General features: G+C 37.6%; 1 protein-coding gene across 8 annotated transcripts in view; it reads left to right on the top strand.

Moving 5' to 3' along the window:
• LOC111169825 (FAS-associated factor 2) overlaps positions 1 to 17,857 on the top strand; it is a 57,314-nt gene that overhangs the window by 26,350 nt on the left and 13,107 nt on the right. For 7 of the 8 annotated variants that reach the window (XM_022564334.2, XM_089909701.1, XM_089909696.1 and 4 more), the window contains 3 exons: positions 7,158 to 7,226; positions 15,096 to 15,230; positions 16,901 to 16,977. In XM_022564334.2, coding sequence (XP_022420042.1) covers positions 7,158 to 7,226; positions 15,096 to 15,230; positions 16,901 to 16,977 — 281 coding nt within the window. Of the gene's footprint in view, positions 1 to 7,157; positions 7,227 to 15,095; positions 15,231 to 16,900; positions 16,978 to 17,857 lie in introns of those variants that run through there. The other variant, XM_089909703.1, reaches the window with a different exon arrangement.

Raw genomic sequence — 17,857 nt, forward strand, 5'->3', positions numbered from 1 at the left:
CAAACCTGTAATATTCTTTCTTTTTGAACAAAGCTGGCATTGCAAAGCTTAATTGGCACTGAAATGACTATTGGCTTGTCACATATTTAGTTTTTGACTCACATTGAAACCAGCCCTATTCAATGTAAATTGGAATAGTCCTTTTAAAGTGCATTTTAGCAGTATGTATCAAGAACATAAAAATATGTATATTCCTCTCAGGGAAAACTGAGAATGGGGGGGAAAAAATGTATATTCCTTGGCCCATAATTTTAACTGGATCCTAAGGGGTAAAAGCCTAAATACAGAGAAACTTTATAAACAGAAATGTTCATCAAAGTGCTGTTTTAATAGCAGAACATCAGAAGCAGTTGCAAAATCTATATGTAAATTGTTTTAGCCAATTAGAATATTATATAATCATTAAAATGGGTAGGGAGACTAATGCATAAAGGAGTACTTGGTATAATAAGTAAGAATGCTCAAATTTGTACATATCCTGGAGAGAAGACTCTCATGGAGAAGAGAAAATTGAGAAATCTCCCCAAACCTTGACTGTATGCAGTGATGTGTGAAAGGTGCGGCTGGTTAGTGGAAAGAATGGGGTGGAAAGATTGGTTCCCAAGCCAGGAGAGAAAACACCAGAAGAGTCCTACGAAGATCAGAAAGCGAAGGTGAATGGATTTTTGTCAAGATGCTTACAGTCTAGAAAGGAGAAGCAAAGACCATTAATCAGTTCCCCCTGTATGTTTGTTTTTGTTTGTTTGTTTTTAAGTTTGGAAAGGAGATTGAATCAAAACTCTAAATCCTTTTCTTGGAATACAGGGAAGTGGTAGTAGTTGTGACCACAGGGAAACCTCTCCCTTCCTCATCTTTCTCTAGTATTTAAACTGTCTTAACCTAACTTATACTAGGTTTTTTAAAGTACAAAACTGAGAGAAAACCCAGGTAGCCAACCCATGTCTAGGTTATGAGTTACATCTGTTTTCAGACAGTGAGTGCCAGATGAGTTCGGCATGTTTTTCATTTTTGGATCCTGTTGGCTAGCTTTGAGGTCAGGAAATCCATTCCCGCACGATGCATTTAGCATCATGATATAATGAATAAGAGCGCATTCATCTTTGGCGGTCTGTTTCCACTTTTCCTCCTAATTTTTTTGAACACTGTATCTTAATATTTCTCTTCTACTTCCACATATTATCCAATCTTCTTGGCTCTGTCTTTACAATATAACCTCAATCTATCCTCTTCTTTCCCTTTTCACTGCTACGATCCTATGCTAAACCAGCATTCTCTTTCCCTAGGATTCCTGTATAGTCTCCTTGCTGCTTCTTGCTCTCTGTCATGCCCTCTACAATTAATTCACAAAGCAGCCAGAATGACTGGCTACATATGGTCATGACACTCCTGCTGAACTTAGAAGTAAGGCTCTGGGTTAGTGATTCTCAACTCTGACTGTACATTAGACTCAGCTGGAAGCTCCTTCCCTTCCAGGAAAAAATTTACCTGTGCCTAGCCTGCATATTCAGAGAATCTGATTAAATTGCTTTTGTAGGGGGGAGGTGTCTAGATAGCTGTAGATTCCCCTCGGATGCTTCTGATGTGCAAGCAGGGTTGAGAAACACGACCCTAGATGAACTTTCCCTACCCTGCCTACTTCTCAGACCTTATCTGCCAACTTGCCAAGCTTGTTCTGTCTCAGATGTATCTCTCCCACCCCAGTTTTGTTTTGTTTTTCCACTTTTTTTTTTGGCTGTGTTGGGTCTTCGTTGCGCACAGGCTTTCTCTAGTTGGGGTGAGCGGGAGCTACTTTTCGTTGCGGTGCGCGGGCTTCTCATTGCAGTGGCTTCTCTTGTTATGAAGCATGGGCTCTAGGTGCACAGGCTTCATTAGTTGTGGCACGTGGGCTCAGTAGTTGTGGCTCGCAGGCTCTAGAGCGCAGGTTCAGTAGTTGTGGTGCACAGGCTTAGTTGCTCCACAGCATGTGGGATCTTCCTGGACCAGGGCTCGAACCCGTGGCCCATGCATTGGCAAGCGGATTGTTAACCACTGTGCCACCAGGAAGTCCTGTTTTTCCACTTTTTAAATAAACCTTTTATTTTAGAATAGATTTAGATTTACAGAAAACTTTTAAAAATAGTATGCAGACTTCCCATATACCTTCACTCAGTGTTCCTTATTAACATCTTACATACTAGTTTGGTACATTTGTCACAATTAATGAACCAGTATTATTGCATTATTATTAACTAAAGTCCACACTTTATTCAGATTTCTTTAGTTTTTACCTAATGTCCTTTTTCTGTTCTGGGATCCCACCTTACATTTAGTGACTGTGCCTTCTTAGGCTCCTCTTGCCTGTGACAGTTTCTCAGACTCTTCCTGGTTTTTGATGACCTTGACAGTTTGAGGAGCACTGGTCATGTATTTTGTGGGTTGTCCCTCAGTTGGGATTTTTGTGATGTTTTTCTCATGATGAGGCTGGAGTTTGGGGTTTGGGGAGGAAGACCACAGAGGTAAAGTGCCTTTTCATTACATTTTATCAAGGGTACATATTATCAACAGGATTTATCGCTATTGATCAACATCAATCTTGCTCAGGTAGTGTTTGTCAGGTTTCTCCACTATGAAGTTAATCTTTTTTCCTCCTTTTCCGTACTGTACTCTTTGGAAGGAAGTCACTATGCACAGCCCATACATACCTAAGGAGTGAAGAGTTATGTTCCACCTCCTAGAAGGCAAAGTATCTATCTACATAGTTATTTGGAATTCTGCACAGGATTTGTCTATTCTCCCCCATTTATTTATTTATTCAGTCATGTATTTCTGTTCATATGGACTCAAGGATGTTTATTTTGTACTTTGGATTATAACCTATTACTACTTTATTTTCTTGCTCAAATTGTACCAGCTTTGGCCATTGGGAGCTCTTTCAGTTGATTCCTGTATCACTTTGATATATTCCCATCATTATGGGGTTTTTTGAGCACTCCTTTACTTTTTGGAACTACAGGATTCTCCAGGCTCATCCTGTGTATTTTTTGCTCCAGTCCTAGAATTAGCCATTTCTCCAAGGAACCTGGTTCCTTTTATTGGAGAACATATTATAAACCAGAATCTGGGCATTATGTGTGCTTGCTATTGGGGTGTGTGTTGTTGCCTCTAGGCCTTCTCAGCTGATAGAGCAAAGACATACATATGTGTATACTAAGCTAACTAGTTCTGTATGCAGCCATCTGTCTAAATTAAACTTAAAAATGAGTTGATTCAGATGTTTCCAACTCTCACCCACATGGATCATCCAGCCTTCTCCTCTCGACTGTCTGTAACTTCCCACTTCAACAATGAGAAAACTGGCTCCCACTCTCTGTTTTATTGTTCATTTCCAGTATAAGTATATGGATATCGTGCTTCAGAATGAACATATACGGTGAACCAACTCTGTCAGCTAGAGCACAGTGCTTGTGTGCAGTTCCTTTTGCCTTTAGTCTTACAGACTTCACTCATTTCCAGAGTTTTAGGTTAACACCTTTTCCTCCCACCCCATTCAGTGAGGTTGTTTCATATATTTTTAATACCATTAGATTATTTTGTCACAGTCTGTGTTCCATCCTGGGATCCTCTCACCTTCTAAATTATTTTTTAAATTTCTGTACATTAAGGTTCACTCTGCTGTAAAGTTCTGTGGGTTTTGACAAATGCATAGTGTCATGTATCCATTTGTCTCAGAGTTTTTGCATTTGTCCTTCTGCCTGGAATAGTCTTCCCACATATTTTCCCATGACTGGACCCTTATCTTTCATCAGGCCTCTCCTGAAATGTTATCTCCTTGGAGAGTCCTTCTTTGAGCACCCTATCCTAAGGAATCCCCCAGCCTAAATTTTTGTTCATTTATTTTCTCTATGTGTGTGGTTTGTTTTGCTCAGTCTCTCTCTAGTAGGATACAAGCCTAATGAGTGCAGGGACTGTATTTGTATCCTGGATATCTAGAATACCAGATCAGTGAATATTTGTTGATACATGAATAGTCCTTTCCTAGCATATTGCTAGTGCATGTTTTTAATACTCATCAGTAGTGACTGAAAAGCAGGCTTATTCAAGTTGGGCTTCTAGTTTACCCTGATTCACTACTTATACAATAAAAGGGTTTTGCTTGCATTAGGTTAAGTATTTCAGTATACTGAAGATGTGCAGTTACCCTGATTGTTCTCTCCTACAGTGTTCATAACCCCTTTTTTAAAAAGTTATTTTAATAAGTGACGTATAATCTCTGGTCCCACTTAGAATTGTACAGTACCATGGATTTCCTGGCCTGGCTGTACATTAGAATCAACTGAGGAGCTTTTCAAAAAACCCACTGATTCCTTGGCTCCATCCCTGACTTATTGATCTCCAGGAAGATTCCGCAAATATGTATTTTTAACAGCCAGCTTAGCATCTAGTTCTGACTAGATGGAGTTTAATTAAAACCCCAGGGTATTAATGTACAATGAGTTTTGGTGACATTTTCTAGAGGATTTCACTTTAGTAGCTATGGTTATTGAAGCTTATACTAAAAGGTCTTTTTAACTCGGACAGACTTTTTCTGCAGCCTTTTAAGCCCTTAACTGTGTGTAGGTACTGGGGAGCGTTATATAGAGATGAATCACAGACACTGCTCTTAAGGAGCATGCATCCTCTGATAAGGCAGTAGAATGAGTGTAAATAGTCATAATAGCTGATAGAAAATAATAGGTTCATAAGAGAGGTAGAAAACATTTTTGGTAAAGACAGAGTAGTCATTCATACCCTGAGAAGAAGGTAAAAGTAAAGTCCAATTCTTAAAGAGAATGTACAGAGAGGGAGTGGAACCCTGGACATCCCAGTTATCTGCAATGGGCTGTAAGGAAATCAAAAGTTAAAGGTGATCCTATTATAAGCCAGAAGGCAATAGCCAAACTGGTAAGAGGCCCGCGGGGGTCAGGAAAAAATCCACATTGTCAGAGCTGTCAAAGCCAGTGGTTCTTAATAGAGCTCTAGAGTTCTTAACAGAGCTTTTCCAATTGCAGTATTGAAAATTTTGTAGTATTTTAAACATAAAAATATATTAGCAGGGACTTCCCTGGTGTCACAGTGGTTAAGAATCCGCCTGCCAATGCAGGGGACATGGGTTCGAGCCCTGGTCCAGGAACATCCCATGTGCCACGGAGCAACTAAGCCCATGCACCACAAATACTGAGCCTGCTCTCTAGACCCCACAAACCACAACTACTGAGCCCGTAAGCCACAACTACTGAAGCCTGCACACCTAGAGCCTGTGCTCCACAACAAGAGAAGCCACCACAATGAGAAGCCTACGCACCGCAACGAAGTGTAGCCCCCACTTGCCGCAACTAGAGAAAGCCGGCGCGCAGCAACAAAGAACCAACGCAGCCATAAATAAATAAATAAATAAATAAATAGTTCAGTTTAAAGAAAAAAGCAAAGTTTCTATACTACTTGTGTAATTAAAAAAAATAAACAACTGCATACCTAAAGAATGCAAAGTTCAGTTTTTGGTTTTTTTCTTCTAAGCTTTGGAAAGGATAGTCAAATAGTCCAAATTAAATCCCTCACGTTGTACATAAAGGAAGCTAGAATTAAAACATGTTTGGTCACTGATCACAGGGCACAGAACCAAAGTGAGAATCTCAGGCTCCTAACTCACCAGTACATGTTACGACATTCTTAGCAGGTTGAGATCAATCTCTTTTTCCTGTTGCTTGCTGGTTATTAAGAGGAATTTCTTGAGGATAGAGGCTGTATTGTATTCATCCCTATATCCCTGGACATAGTAAGTAATACACAGAATAGGAAATAAACAGTAGACATGTGTTGCATGAAAGGATGGATGGATGGGTTTGGCTTTTGTATTAGACCTTGAAGGAAGGCTAGAATTTAGCTCTGTGGAAATTCTGGTCATTAGGTGTACACGTAAGCTGTTAGATTTGTTGAGTATCGGACACCTAAAGGGAAATAGAAAATAATGTAGAAAGCTAGGTTGGGGCCACATTATAGAAACAATTGAATGCCAAGCTAAGGATTTTGGATTTTATTATCCAGTCAGCTGAAAACTTTTGAGCAGAGAAATAACACACACACAGGGGAGTGGGGAGACCAGGGGAGGTGGGGAAGAGTTAGAAAGAGGAGGAGAAATTAATTATTTTGACAATTCACTTGAGGTGTCATTAAAGCTTGATTGAAGATGCCGGCTCAGGGAATGGAAATGTGATTATAGATATAGAAAACAGTCAGAACTTGATTACTGATGAAGTATGTAGTTCAAGGGATAGAGTACTCAAAAATGAGGCTGAGGTTCCAGATGTCATATTTGCCTGTATATTTTGGAAGGTGGTGATGTCATTAACACATACAGTGGTTTTAAATGATGCATTTGTGGTACTGGTGCCACATCTAGGTAGAAATGTTGAATAGGCTATTGGAAACGTGCTGCTAAACTTCAGAAAAGGTGACAGGTCCAGAAATTTATGAGTCATTTGAGTAGAAAGGGTCATTGAGGATTGCCAGGAAGAGGCAAAAGCCAAGGACACATCCTTAGGGAAATTTCTACATTTAGAGGGGATAGGAGAAGAGCCAGAGAAGGAAATTTGGTCATAGACAAAGTGAAACCTAAGAATAGTACAAGGAGAAGGGAGTAGGGAAAGTACATATTGGAGGGAAGCATCTGAATTACAGACTTCCTTTGATAAAAAGTTTTACACATTTTGCATTATAAGCTAATAGGTAAAATGATGTAAGTTAGTGAAAGGCATTACATTTGCAGAAAACCTGCATTTTTATATCAGTATGATAAACAATAGATGTTTAGCATTAAAGACTATTTTGCTGGGCGCAGAGGTTGAAGAAGTCTTTCATTTTTTAAACTTGAATTTGAGAGAATATTGATTTTGATCAAGTAGTCTTGAAAGCCTTGAAGTTTTAAAAGACAAGGAATTTTCATTTTTTTTTTGTTGTATGGGAGTAACATCTACAATAACTGACTGAATAAATTCTGAATAGTGACATTTTACCATACTTGAATATCTGCCTTCAAAACTTTATTTTCCCAGCGGTATTCATAAGTATTCTATTAGGAGTAAAAATATCCAATATGTACTGTTGGTTTTTCCCTAAGTAACTTTTTGTTTTTAATCTTTCAGGATCTGACTGGCATAGAATCTATGGATCAATGTCGCCATACCTTGGAACAGCATAACTGGAACATAGAGGTATAATAGGATTCATTGTGAGCTTACTTATATTTCTTTTTCCCTGGTATGATAACAGATCTCAAAGACACGTGTTTTTTTTGTTTGTTTCTTTGTTTTTTTATGAATGTCTGAAAATTTTTGTGAAAGGTAACAAACTGTACCTTTTCTGCAAAGTCCCTCCTTCTCCAATCCATGTTAAGTTTTGAGATTATCCATTTTGGATACATTTCAGCTCGGTTCATTCATCCTGTATAGCAGGTCTCCTCTATGAGTATACCATTAAAAAACCCCACCGCCCTGTTAAGGCTTTTCCTTTCTCTACTGTCTTGCTATCACAAAGGAGCCTGCAGCCACCACGCAGGGCTGTCTTGGACGCCTGCTTCTGGGTAGAATTGCCAGTGGATGGCAGGTGACACGTATTTTTTTTCACAGCAGGAATCTTCTCTCAATAGATGTTTTTTCAAATTTACAGCTCTTTAGTCTTTAAAAATAAATTTGTGAGAAAGGTGAATTTTATGATCAAAGTTTATAAAATCATAGAAAAGATTGTGACCAAATCTCTCAGTATAGTGTCCCTCTCTCTTTATTTTTTCTTAATTACTCTTCGAGAAAAATACTGGTTTTTAAATATTTGATTTGTAACCAGATACCATCATGTGAACCTTTTTCTTACATATTTTATAATTTATTCTTTTGGATTTTCTAGATAGTTGTGTCATCTGCAACTGCATGATTTTTTTTTCAGTATATGGATCTTTCGTTTTTTTTGATATTGAATTGGCTAGAACTTCAGAGCAGTCTCAATTAATAATGGTAATAGCAGACATCTTGTCCTCACTATAATGCCTGTGATGTTTTATTATCAGGTATGTTGCTGGTTACGTTATTATTTTGAGATAGAACTACTAGAATGTAATAAGCTCCATGAGAGCAGAGTTCTTTTGGTTTTGTTAACTGCTGTATTCCCAGCATATAAATTTGATCCTAGTACGTCTTAGGCTCTCAAATATTTATTGATTCTTCTTCCATTCTTGGTATATTAATATATATCAAGAGCGGATGTTGAATTTAATCAAGCACCCTTTTGATATCTGTTGAAATTACTGTTTAATTATGGTATATTATTTGAATAGGGTGCTGGATTTCTGAAAATATACTCCTAAGTGATATTTAGTTATTCAGCACTGTTTTTGAGCAATTAAATTCTAGGCTCTGGCACTATGCCAGCAAATAAGACGAAGTCCCTACTCTCATGGAGCTTAATTCTAGGTAATTTAACTTTGCAATAAATGCTATGAATAAGATGAGTATAGAAAATAGAACAAAGAGGATCAGGAAAGTTATTTTAATAGGGTGGTCAAGTAAGGCCTTTCTGGGGAGGTTATATTTGAGCTGACACCTGAATGGTGAAAAGGAATAATGAACGTGAACATTTAAGGGGAATGCATTTTAGGCAGAGGGAATGATGTTGCTCTGGTGTTGTGTCCTTGTTAGGCTTTGATTTCAAGCATATGCTGGCTTTATAAAATGACTGACTTGATAAAATGAGTTGAGAAGCCTAGATAGCATAGATTTTAAAGAAAGCACTTGAAAACTTATTTCTGCCTGTTCTTTATTAACTTCTTCATGGTTTCCCCATTTTTCATAATCTATTTGTTGATAAGCTTTCTTAGAAGATGCTTTTTTCTTAGAGATTTCCAGGTTATTTAGCATAGGCTGTACAAAGCAGCATATCATTTACTCTCTTCTGTGTCTGTTCTATTCTCTCTTCTCATTGTTTTTATTATGCTTATTTTCCTTTTTTAAAAACAAGACTTGCTGGAGACTAGTTTATTTTATTTGTTTTGTTTATAAAAAGCTCTTATATTTATCAGTTCATTTTTTTCTGTTTATTAAGCAAAATCTCTCTTTAATGTATTTTTTCATACTTCTGTAGGTTTACGTTCCTTTTTTTAGCATTATGATTTTTGCAGCTTTATTTGTACTCTTTCTTGCATTTAAGGCTGTGAATTTTCTTCTGAAACTGTATTTTTAAAGTTTTTTATTTTCTTCTTTGGCCCAAGAGTTATTTAGAAACATATTTGGAATTCCTAGTAGCTTGGTTTTTTTTGTTTATCCTTTTCATATTAATCTTTCATTTTATTTATATAATTTAATATTTATATGTTAAGGTCCTTGTCATTTAATAACATTATGAAATATATATTTTTTAAAAATTAAATTCTTAAAATTTAGAGAAAAATAGAGAGATAAAAGGAGCCACCATGTACCTACCATCCAGCTCCTGAAAGCAGGCATTTTGCAATACTTGTTTCAAATTTCTCTTAAACAAATATAGATAAAATTGAAGCCCCCATTGTCAGTTGCTTGCATGTCATCCTGTCTGCACCCCCTCCCTTTCTTTCCCTTCTTTCCTAGAAGTAACCACTATCGACAACAGTGGTTGTCAAGGAATGTGTTTTTTGTGGGATGAAGGTTTGGTGTTTGTATTCAATCAAGCTTATTAAATGTACAATTAAAATCTGCTGTTTCTTTTTTTCTGGTTACTTAATAAGACTACTTGACATGATGAACTTGAATGTGGTTTTATAGATTTCTTTACTTTTCATTGGTAATATCTTTGTTTTTTCCTGATTACAAAACCAATACATGTCTGCAAACAATTTAAGAGTTTATAAAGTTGAAAATTAAAGTTCTTAATAACCATACTTGAGATAACTACTTTTGATGTTTTAGTATATTATATGTCCTTCCAGACTTTCTTATATATACACCTCTGCTTAGTGTGCTGATAATATTAACTTTCCCAATGTTAATAACAAATATATCAAAGAGAATGCTTTTCTGTATGCTGTGGGAAGACAGTACATGGTGCAAATAAAATGCATTAATAAATTCTGTGTTTATTTGGTGGGGGAGATGTTCTAACTTTTATATAGTTTGACTATTTGATGCATGAAGACCCGTGGCCATTAGAAGTTCCTTGTAATAACATATCCTTTGTTAATATCAGATGATGCTTTTTACTTTAAATTCTAATTTGGTTTATTACTATTGCTGCCCCTGCTTTATTTATTTATTGTTTTACAACTAATCTGGTATAATGTCAACCATGCTTTAACATGAAATGACGTATAGAAATATTAAAAACTTGTTGCAAACATACCCATGCACCCACACAGGAAAAGAATTCCAAAGTGTTAAGAAGAAAATGCTCACCCTTAATCCCATCATTTCATGGATAGCTAGTGTTAAATTTTAGTGTATATCCTTTCAGACTATTTTTGTTAGTTTATATGGCTATATAGATTTAAATATAATTTTCTTGTTACACAAATGGGATTATGCTATATTTACATTTTTTCACTTTTAGTAACTCATAAAAATAATACATAAAGATAACTGTCATTTGAAGACATACAGATGGTGGCCAATAGGCACATGAAAAGATGCTCAACATCACTAATTATTAGAGAAATGCAAATCAAAACTACAATGAGGTACTATCTTACACCGGTCAGAATGGCTATCATTAAAAAGTCTACAAATAACAAATGCTGGAGAGGGTGTGGAGAAAAGGGAACCTCCTACTCTGTTGGTGGGAATGTAAGTTGGTGCAGTCACTGTGGAAAACAATGTGGAGGTTCCTCAGAAAACTAAAAATAGAATTACTGTGCGATCTAGCAATCCCACTCCTGGGCCCATATCCAGATAAAACTATAATTCAAAAAGATGCATGCACCCCTGTGTTCATAAGCAGCACTATTCACAATAGCCAAGAAACAACCTAAATGTCCATTGACAGATAAATGGATAAAGAAGATGTCATGTATATATACAATGGGATACTACTCAGCCATAAAAAAGAATGAAATAATGCCATTTGCAGCAACATGAAGTTCAAACAAAGCCTAAGATTAAATATGAAAAAAACCCTGCTCAGATCATTTGCCTACCACTGTTTCTCAGTCCTACACACCCAACATAGCAATATTAACAATTTCTTTTGCTTTTTTCCCAGATATTTTTGTGCCTGTCTAAAAGTATGTATATTTTTCTCCAAAGAGCTTCTATTTATATGGGCTGTATCTATTGATATCTATTACCATATGACAAATTAAAACTGAAATCGTTCTGTTTAGTAATTCACTTTAAAAATAATAAACTCGGGACTTCCCTGGTGGCGCAGTGGTTAAGAATCCGCCTGGCAGTGCAGGGGACATGGGTTTGATCTCTGGTCTGGAGGATCCCACATGCCGCGGAGCAACTAAGCCTGTGCTCCACAACTGCTGAGCCTGTGCTCTAGAGCCCGTGCTCTGCAACAAGAGAAGCCACCACAATGAGAAGCCCGCATACTGCAATGAAGAGTAGCCCCCGCTCGCCGCAACTAGTGAAAGTCTCACGCAGCAACGAAGACCAAATGCCAAACATTTTTTTAAAATAATAATAAATAAATAAACTCATTACATGTTAACATTAATGTTTGCAGACTTTTTTGTCTGGCTTAATAGAAAACAGCTGGATTTTCATATTCACTCCTGCTTGTAATCTTTTGTGATATGTAGTTTTAGTTGAAGTATGTGAAGAAAATCTGGCTTCACCCAGGTATGTAGTTTACCATTTTAACCATTTTTAAGTGGCATTACAATTTAGTGGCATTAATTTAATTACATTTACATTGTTGTTCAACAGTTACCACTATCCATCTTTTTTTTTTTTTTAATTTATTTTTGGCTACATTGGGTCTTTGTTGCTGCGCGTGGGCTTTCTCTAGTTGTGGTGAGCAGGGGCTACCCTTCGTTGTGGTGTGCGTGCTTCTCATTGTGGTGGCTTCTCGTTGCGGAGCACAGGCTCTAGGCGTGCGGACTTCAGTAGTTGTGGCGCGCGGGCTCAGTAGCTGTGGCACAGGGATTTAGTTGCTCCGTGGCATGTGGGATCTTCCCGGACCAGGGATCGAATGTCCCCTGCATTGGCAGGCAGATTTTTAACCACTGCGCCACCAGGGAAGTCCCACCACTATCCATCTTTAGAACTTTTTCATCGTCCCAAACTGAAACTCTATACGCATTAAACAATTACTTCCCATTACTGTCTCCACCCAGCCTCTGGTAACCACAATTCTACTTTCTGTCACTATAAAATTTCACTATTCTAGATACGCATATAGGTGGAATCAGACAATATTTGTCCTTTCGTGTCTGGCTTATTTCACTTAGCATAACGTTTTCAAGATTTATCCATGTTACAACGTGTATCAATACTTTATTTTTTATTATCAAATAATATTCCTTGTATGAATCTACCATAATATCTTTATCCATTCATCAGTTGATAAAACATTTGGATTGTTTCCCCTTTCATCTTGTCATTAATGTTGCAGTTTATATTAGTGTACAAGTTTCTGTGTGGACATATGTTTTCATTTCTCTTGGGTATATATCTAGGAGTGGAATTGCTGAATCATATGATAACTATGTTTAACCTTTTGAAGAACTGCCAGACTGCTTCCAAAGAGGCTACACTATTTTACACTCCCAGCAATGGTATATGATGGTTCCAATTTTTCCACATCCTCACCTACAACTTGTAACATCTGTCTTTTATTATATTACAGTCATTCTAGTGGTTATGAAATAGTATCTTGTGATTTTGATATGCATTTTTCTGATAGCTAATAATGTAGTACATCTTTTTATATACTTCTTGGTCATTTGTTTATCTCCTTTGGAGAGATGTCTATTCAAATCCTTTGCCCATTTTTAAATTGGATTGTTTGTCTTTTCAATGATGAGTTGTAAAAGTTCTTTATATATACTGTAGATACTAGATGACCCTTATCAGATATATGATTTGTAAATATTTTCTCCCATTCTGTGGGGTTGTCTTTTGACTCTGTGTTAGTGTCCTTTGATGCACAAAAGTTTTCAGTTGTGATGAAGTCCAGTTATCTATTTTTTTCTCTTATTGCTTGTGCTTTTAGTGTCTTATCTAAGAAACCATTGCCTAATCCAAGGTCACAAGATTTTCACCTGTGTTTTCTTTGGAGTTTTATAATTTCAGCTCTTATATTTAAGTCTTTGATGTATTTTGAGTTAATTTTTGTATATAGTGTGATTTAGGGGGTCAGCTTCATTATTTTGCATGTGAATATCCAGTTGTCTCAGCCTCATTTGTTGAAAGACTATTCTTTCCGCATTGAATTGTGTCTTAATATTTGAAAACATGAAACCTAGAGGACTACATGAAGTTAGCCACATGGCAAAGTTTAAAGCCAACTGTCAAGGTTAGAGGGCACACAAGTCCTCCAAAAGACCACCCTCACTTTTTTTTTAATTAATTAATTAATTTTATTTATTCACTCATTTATGGCTGCATTGGGTCTTCGTTGCTGCCTGTGGGCTTTCTCTAGTTGTGTTGAGAGGGGGCTACTCTTTTGTTGTGGTGCGCAGGCTTCTCATTGCGGTGGCTTCTCTAGTTGCGGAGCATGGGCTCTAGGCGCACGGACTTCAGTAGTTGTCGCACATGGACTCAGTAGTTGTGGCTCGCGGGCTCTAGAGCGCAGGCTCAGTAGTTGTGGCGCACGGGCTTAGTTACTCCGTGGCATGTGGGATCTTCCCAGACCGGGGCTTGAACCTCTGTCCCCTGCATTGGCAGGCAGAATCTTAACTACTATGCCACCAGGGAAGTCCCTACCCTCACTTCTGACAGCAACTGCAAGTTCAAGGTGTTCCTAAAACCACCTTCAGTTTTGATAATTCACTAGAAGAGCTCACCGAAAGCTATTATAACTCATGGTTACAGTGTATTACAGGGAAAGGATACAGATTAAAATCAGCTAATGAAAGAGACACTTAATGCAGAGTCTTGAGTTCCAAACACAAAGATTCCTTACTTCTCTCATGGAATCAGGACATGTTACACTCCTGGCACAAGTGTGTGACAATATGCATGAAGTATTACCAACCAGGGAAGCTCACCTCAGCTTCAGTGTCCCGAGTTTTCACTGGGGCTTCATCACATAGGCATGATTGATTTGATTGGTTGCCTGTGTAATTGAACTCAGTCTCTAGGTTGACTGATACTGCATTACCCAAAATCCCCAGCCTAAATTAAATGGTTCGTCTTTCTAGGGTGGTCAGCCCTACCCTAGGTTCCCATAGCAAAGATACTCTTATCAGGTGTGACATAGATTATCTCCAGAAGATTATTCTCCAGAAGAAGGCAGAGATCAGACCTCCTCTTGTGTAAGGCCAAATTTTTTTACTACAGTGGGACAAATATCCATTTTCAGGGGCAGAGTTAGGAAAGGAATGAGACTTTTTACTGAAGATCGTCTGTCTGCCAGGAATTATATTAGAATCTTTGTGTATGGTCACCTCATTAATTGTTCAAATTAACCCTGAGAAGTATTGTTTCTTCATTTTGCACATGAAAAAGTGAGGCACAGAATCCAAGCAACTCTTCTGAGTGCTGGAGCTAGGATTCAGACCTAAGTTTCTCTGCTCCAAAGCCAAGCCTTCCATCAAACACCAACCCATCAGGATTGCTCCATTGCACAGCTCTGGGGACACAGTCTGCTTTGCTGTGTTCTCTGTGGATGGTTTTCCTTACGCTTGTACAGTGAAGCACCTTGTATCCCAGCCACCCTAAATAACACATGCCATCTTAATAAAAGCAGTGAGCTTCCAGACAAGTTCCTAGTACTCCTCTACTGTGTATGAATTCTGGAGCCATCACCACACATTGCCTCCCACCATAGCAAGTTAAAGAAAGGTTCATGAATATATACTCCCTGGTGACCTATTTCGAAACACCAGCAATGGTTGTCTCATCTCTTCTAGGTTGATTTGAGCATCACTGAAGTTCTTGCTATTCTTTTCTTCTCAGGCTGCTGTACAGGACAGATTGAACGAGCAAGAGGGTGTACCGAGTGTTTTCAACCCACCACCATCCCGACCCTTGCAAGTTAATACAGCCGACCACAGGATCTACAGCTATGTTGTTTCAAGACCACAACCAAGGGCAAGTTATTTCATAGCTGGAATTTCTCCCTTTTTTATTTTAAAAGTTCTTTCACTTGGTTATGTTGATCTCTGTATGATAGGAACAAAAGGAATATTCAGAATATAAACCTGTTAGCTTGACCTAGCTCCTTGGTAGGTTTATTGGGTTTATCATTTTTCCTTTATTCCTTAATGAACCAATGAAAGTATCCTTTTTTTTCCTGTTTCCATGCCAGTTATTTGAAGAGTTTTCTGTGCCTTGTTTATAGCACTTCATCTACATGTATTTACATGTCTAAAAATGTTTGCTACGTGTTTAATAGATCTTCCACTCTTAAGTTAGAGTGTTTACTGAATTCTTTGTTGCTTCATTTTACTTAATTTTAAGCTACTTCTAGGGAAGTACTTGTAATCTCTGTGGGAGAAATTAGTCTTGAAGGGCTAGCAGCAAGGAGGTGGTTCAGTTAAATTCAGCAAGCATTTAAGAGTGTTCCAAGGTACTTGATATTTTGCTGTTGGGGATCTAGAGATGAATAAAGAGGCATTCTTCCCTCTTCAAATTATTCACAGTCAAATTAGGGAAGTCAGGTGTGTATACTGATAGTGAACACTCCAGAGAACTTTTTGGAGTTTCTTATTCTTGGAGTTACACTCACCTCTTATACTTGGATTTAGAGTTTACTCCATCACTCCTTTTTGTGGAGTACTTGATAATGTTTTAAAAATAGTTTCTAAGTAGATGTTTTGGGGGTATTCTGAAGTAGAACAGCACAGATTCCTAGAGCAATTATATGATTCAAGGAGTAGTTCTAGGGAATTCCCTGGCGGTCCAGTGGTTAGGACTGCACTTTCAGTGCTGAGGGCCCAGGTTCAATCCCTGGTCAAGGAACTAAGATGCTGCAAGCCGTGTGGTGTGGCCAAAAAAAAAAAGAAAGAAAAAGAAAAAGAAAATTTTTTTCTTTTTTAAATTAAAAAAAAAAGGAGTAGTTCTGTATGTGTCCAGTGTTTCTCCAGTTGTTTTGGGCTTGAATGTGTTTGGGACCCTAATGTCCACTAATGGAGCTCCAGAGCTCTAGAGCTCCCTGGCCATGGACACAGAGGGTCTCAGATTAACACAATATACCGTGTAAGAAATGTTTTGTAAGCTATAGAGCCCTATATATTTGCTAATTAATAATAAGAGCAGCAGTAATCAACACTGTTAAAATAATAATTAAGAGTATTACCAAGATTAGCAGCTGTTTGGAGATTTATAATTGTGGTTAATATAATTATTTGTCATTTATATACAAATGTTCAAGGTAGCAGTAGTGGTTATCTTTCTTGTTATTTCTATATACCACATTTTAATGTATTAAGTCTAAAAAGGAAAGAATGAATATTTATGATTTAGGGAGGAAAACTTGCAACTGAATTTGACAGCTAATGTATGTAAGTAGCTGCAGAATAAGTGTTCGAGCAAATTTAATACAAAAATGATTGTATAAAAGAAAAATATAATAGTATTAGATGAAGTGAGGTCAAAGGTAGTTGGTTTTTAAGAAGGATGAGGTGGGCCAGGAAAAGGGAACCTTGTTTTGCAGAGGCAGAAATTACAAGAAAAGGACAAAAAAGAATGAAAATCTTAACTAGCAATTAAGGTATTAGGGATTGAGAGAATGATATCTAACTTTGTTTTTGGAATTTCAGGGGCTGCTTGGATGGGGTTATTACTTGATAATGCTTCCATTCCGGTTTACCTATTATACAATACTTGATATATTTAGGTATGTACCTTTGTACGTATGTGTTAGTAGTAACAAGGTAGATGTTGGAGCTGAAACATAGACCAGAATAAGGTTTATGCTCTATCAATTTTGGCTGCCAGTTTGTCATCAGATTGAATACTTTTCCTGAAGTAGTCATATAGCATGAAAATATTTTCGGTTTTTCAGACATAACAACAGATGATATCATTTTCACAAATAAGTCTGCCTCCCTATCCCACATGTTTGTCCCCCTACATTCCCTAGTTAATCTTCACACCCTTTCCTTTCCAACCTCTGTTATCTTTACTAGCTTCACACTCCTTGTAACTTTTACCCTAAATCATTTTACAACTCATAATTCCAACAAATTCTTTTGCTCTGAGATGACCTACTTTCTTCTAGATTCCTCCTATAACAGTTTCACCATTCTAGACACACCTCCTGTACATTTTCCTCTGTCCTGGCAACCCATAGGTTGCTGGCACTGGAACCCTTCCATATGTGTACCCACTTGCTTCACACTTTCACCTTTCTTCTTAATTCCTTCATGTACCATTTGGAGAGCTCAGCACAGGAAGCTACAGAAAGGCTGGAAAATGTCAAGGGGCCCAAGTTTCTGGCACATCAGACTTGGGGTGTCTGGTCTGGAACTCAGTAGTAGATGAACCCACACCTAGACTTCATGGAGAACTAAAATGTTTTGTGGGCATCCACGCCAACAGATGGAGCCTTGCATACAGGGCATTCTATACCTTCCTCTAAATATGGGCTAATCTTTGCCTTGCTCTAGGGAGCAGAGCCTGAAGGTAAGGACCCAGCAGCTGCAGAGGATCAGACAATACCTAAGAATGGGCATGTAAAAACCTTAAGTCTTAGTTGATATCTCTATTTTTTTTAA

This window comes from Delphinapterus leucas, chromosome 3, assembly GCF_059928025.1.
Source record: "Delphinapterus leucas isolate spDelLeu-1000000601 "Yukka" chromosome 3, BTC_Dleu_Yukka2, whole genome shotgun sequence".
Classification (NCBI taxonomy): Eukaryota; Metazoa; Chordata; class Mammalia; order Artiodactyla; family Monodontidae; genus Delphinapterus; species Delphinapterus leucas.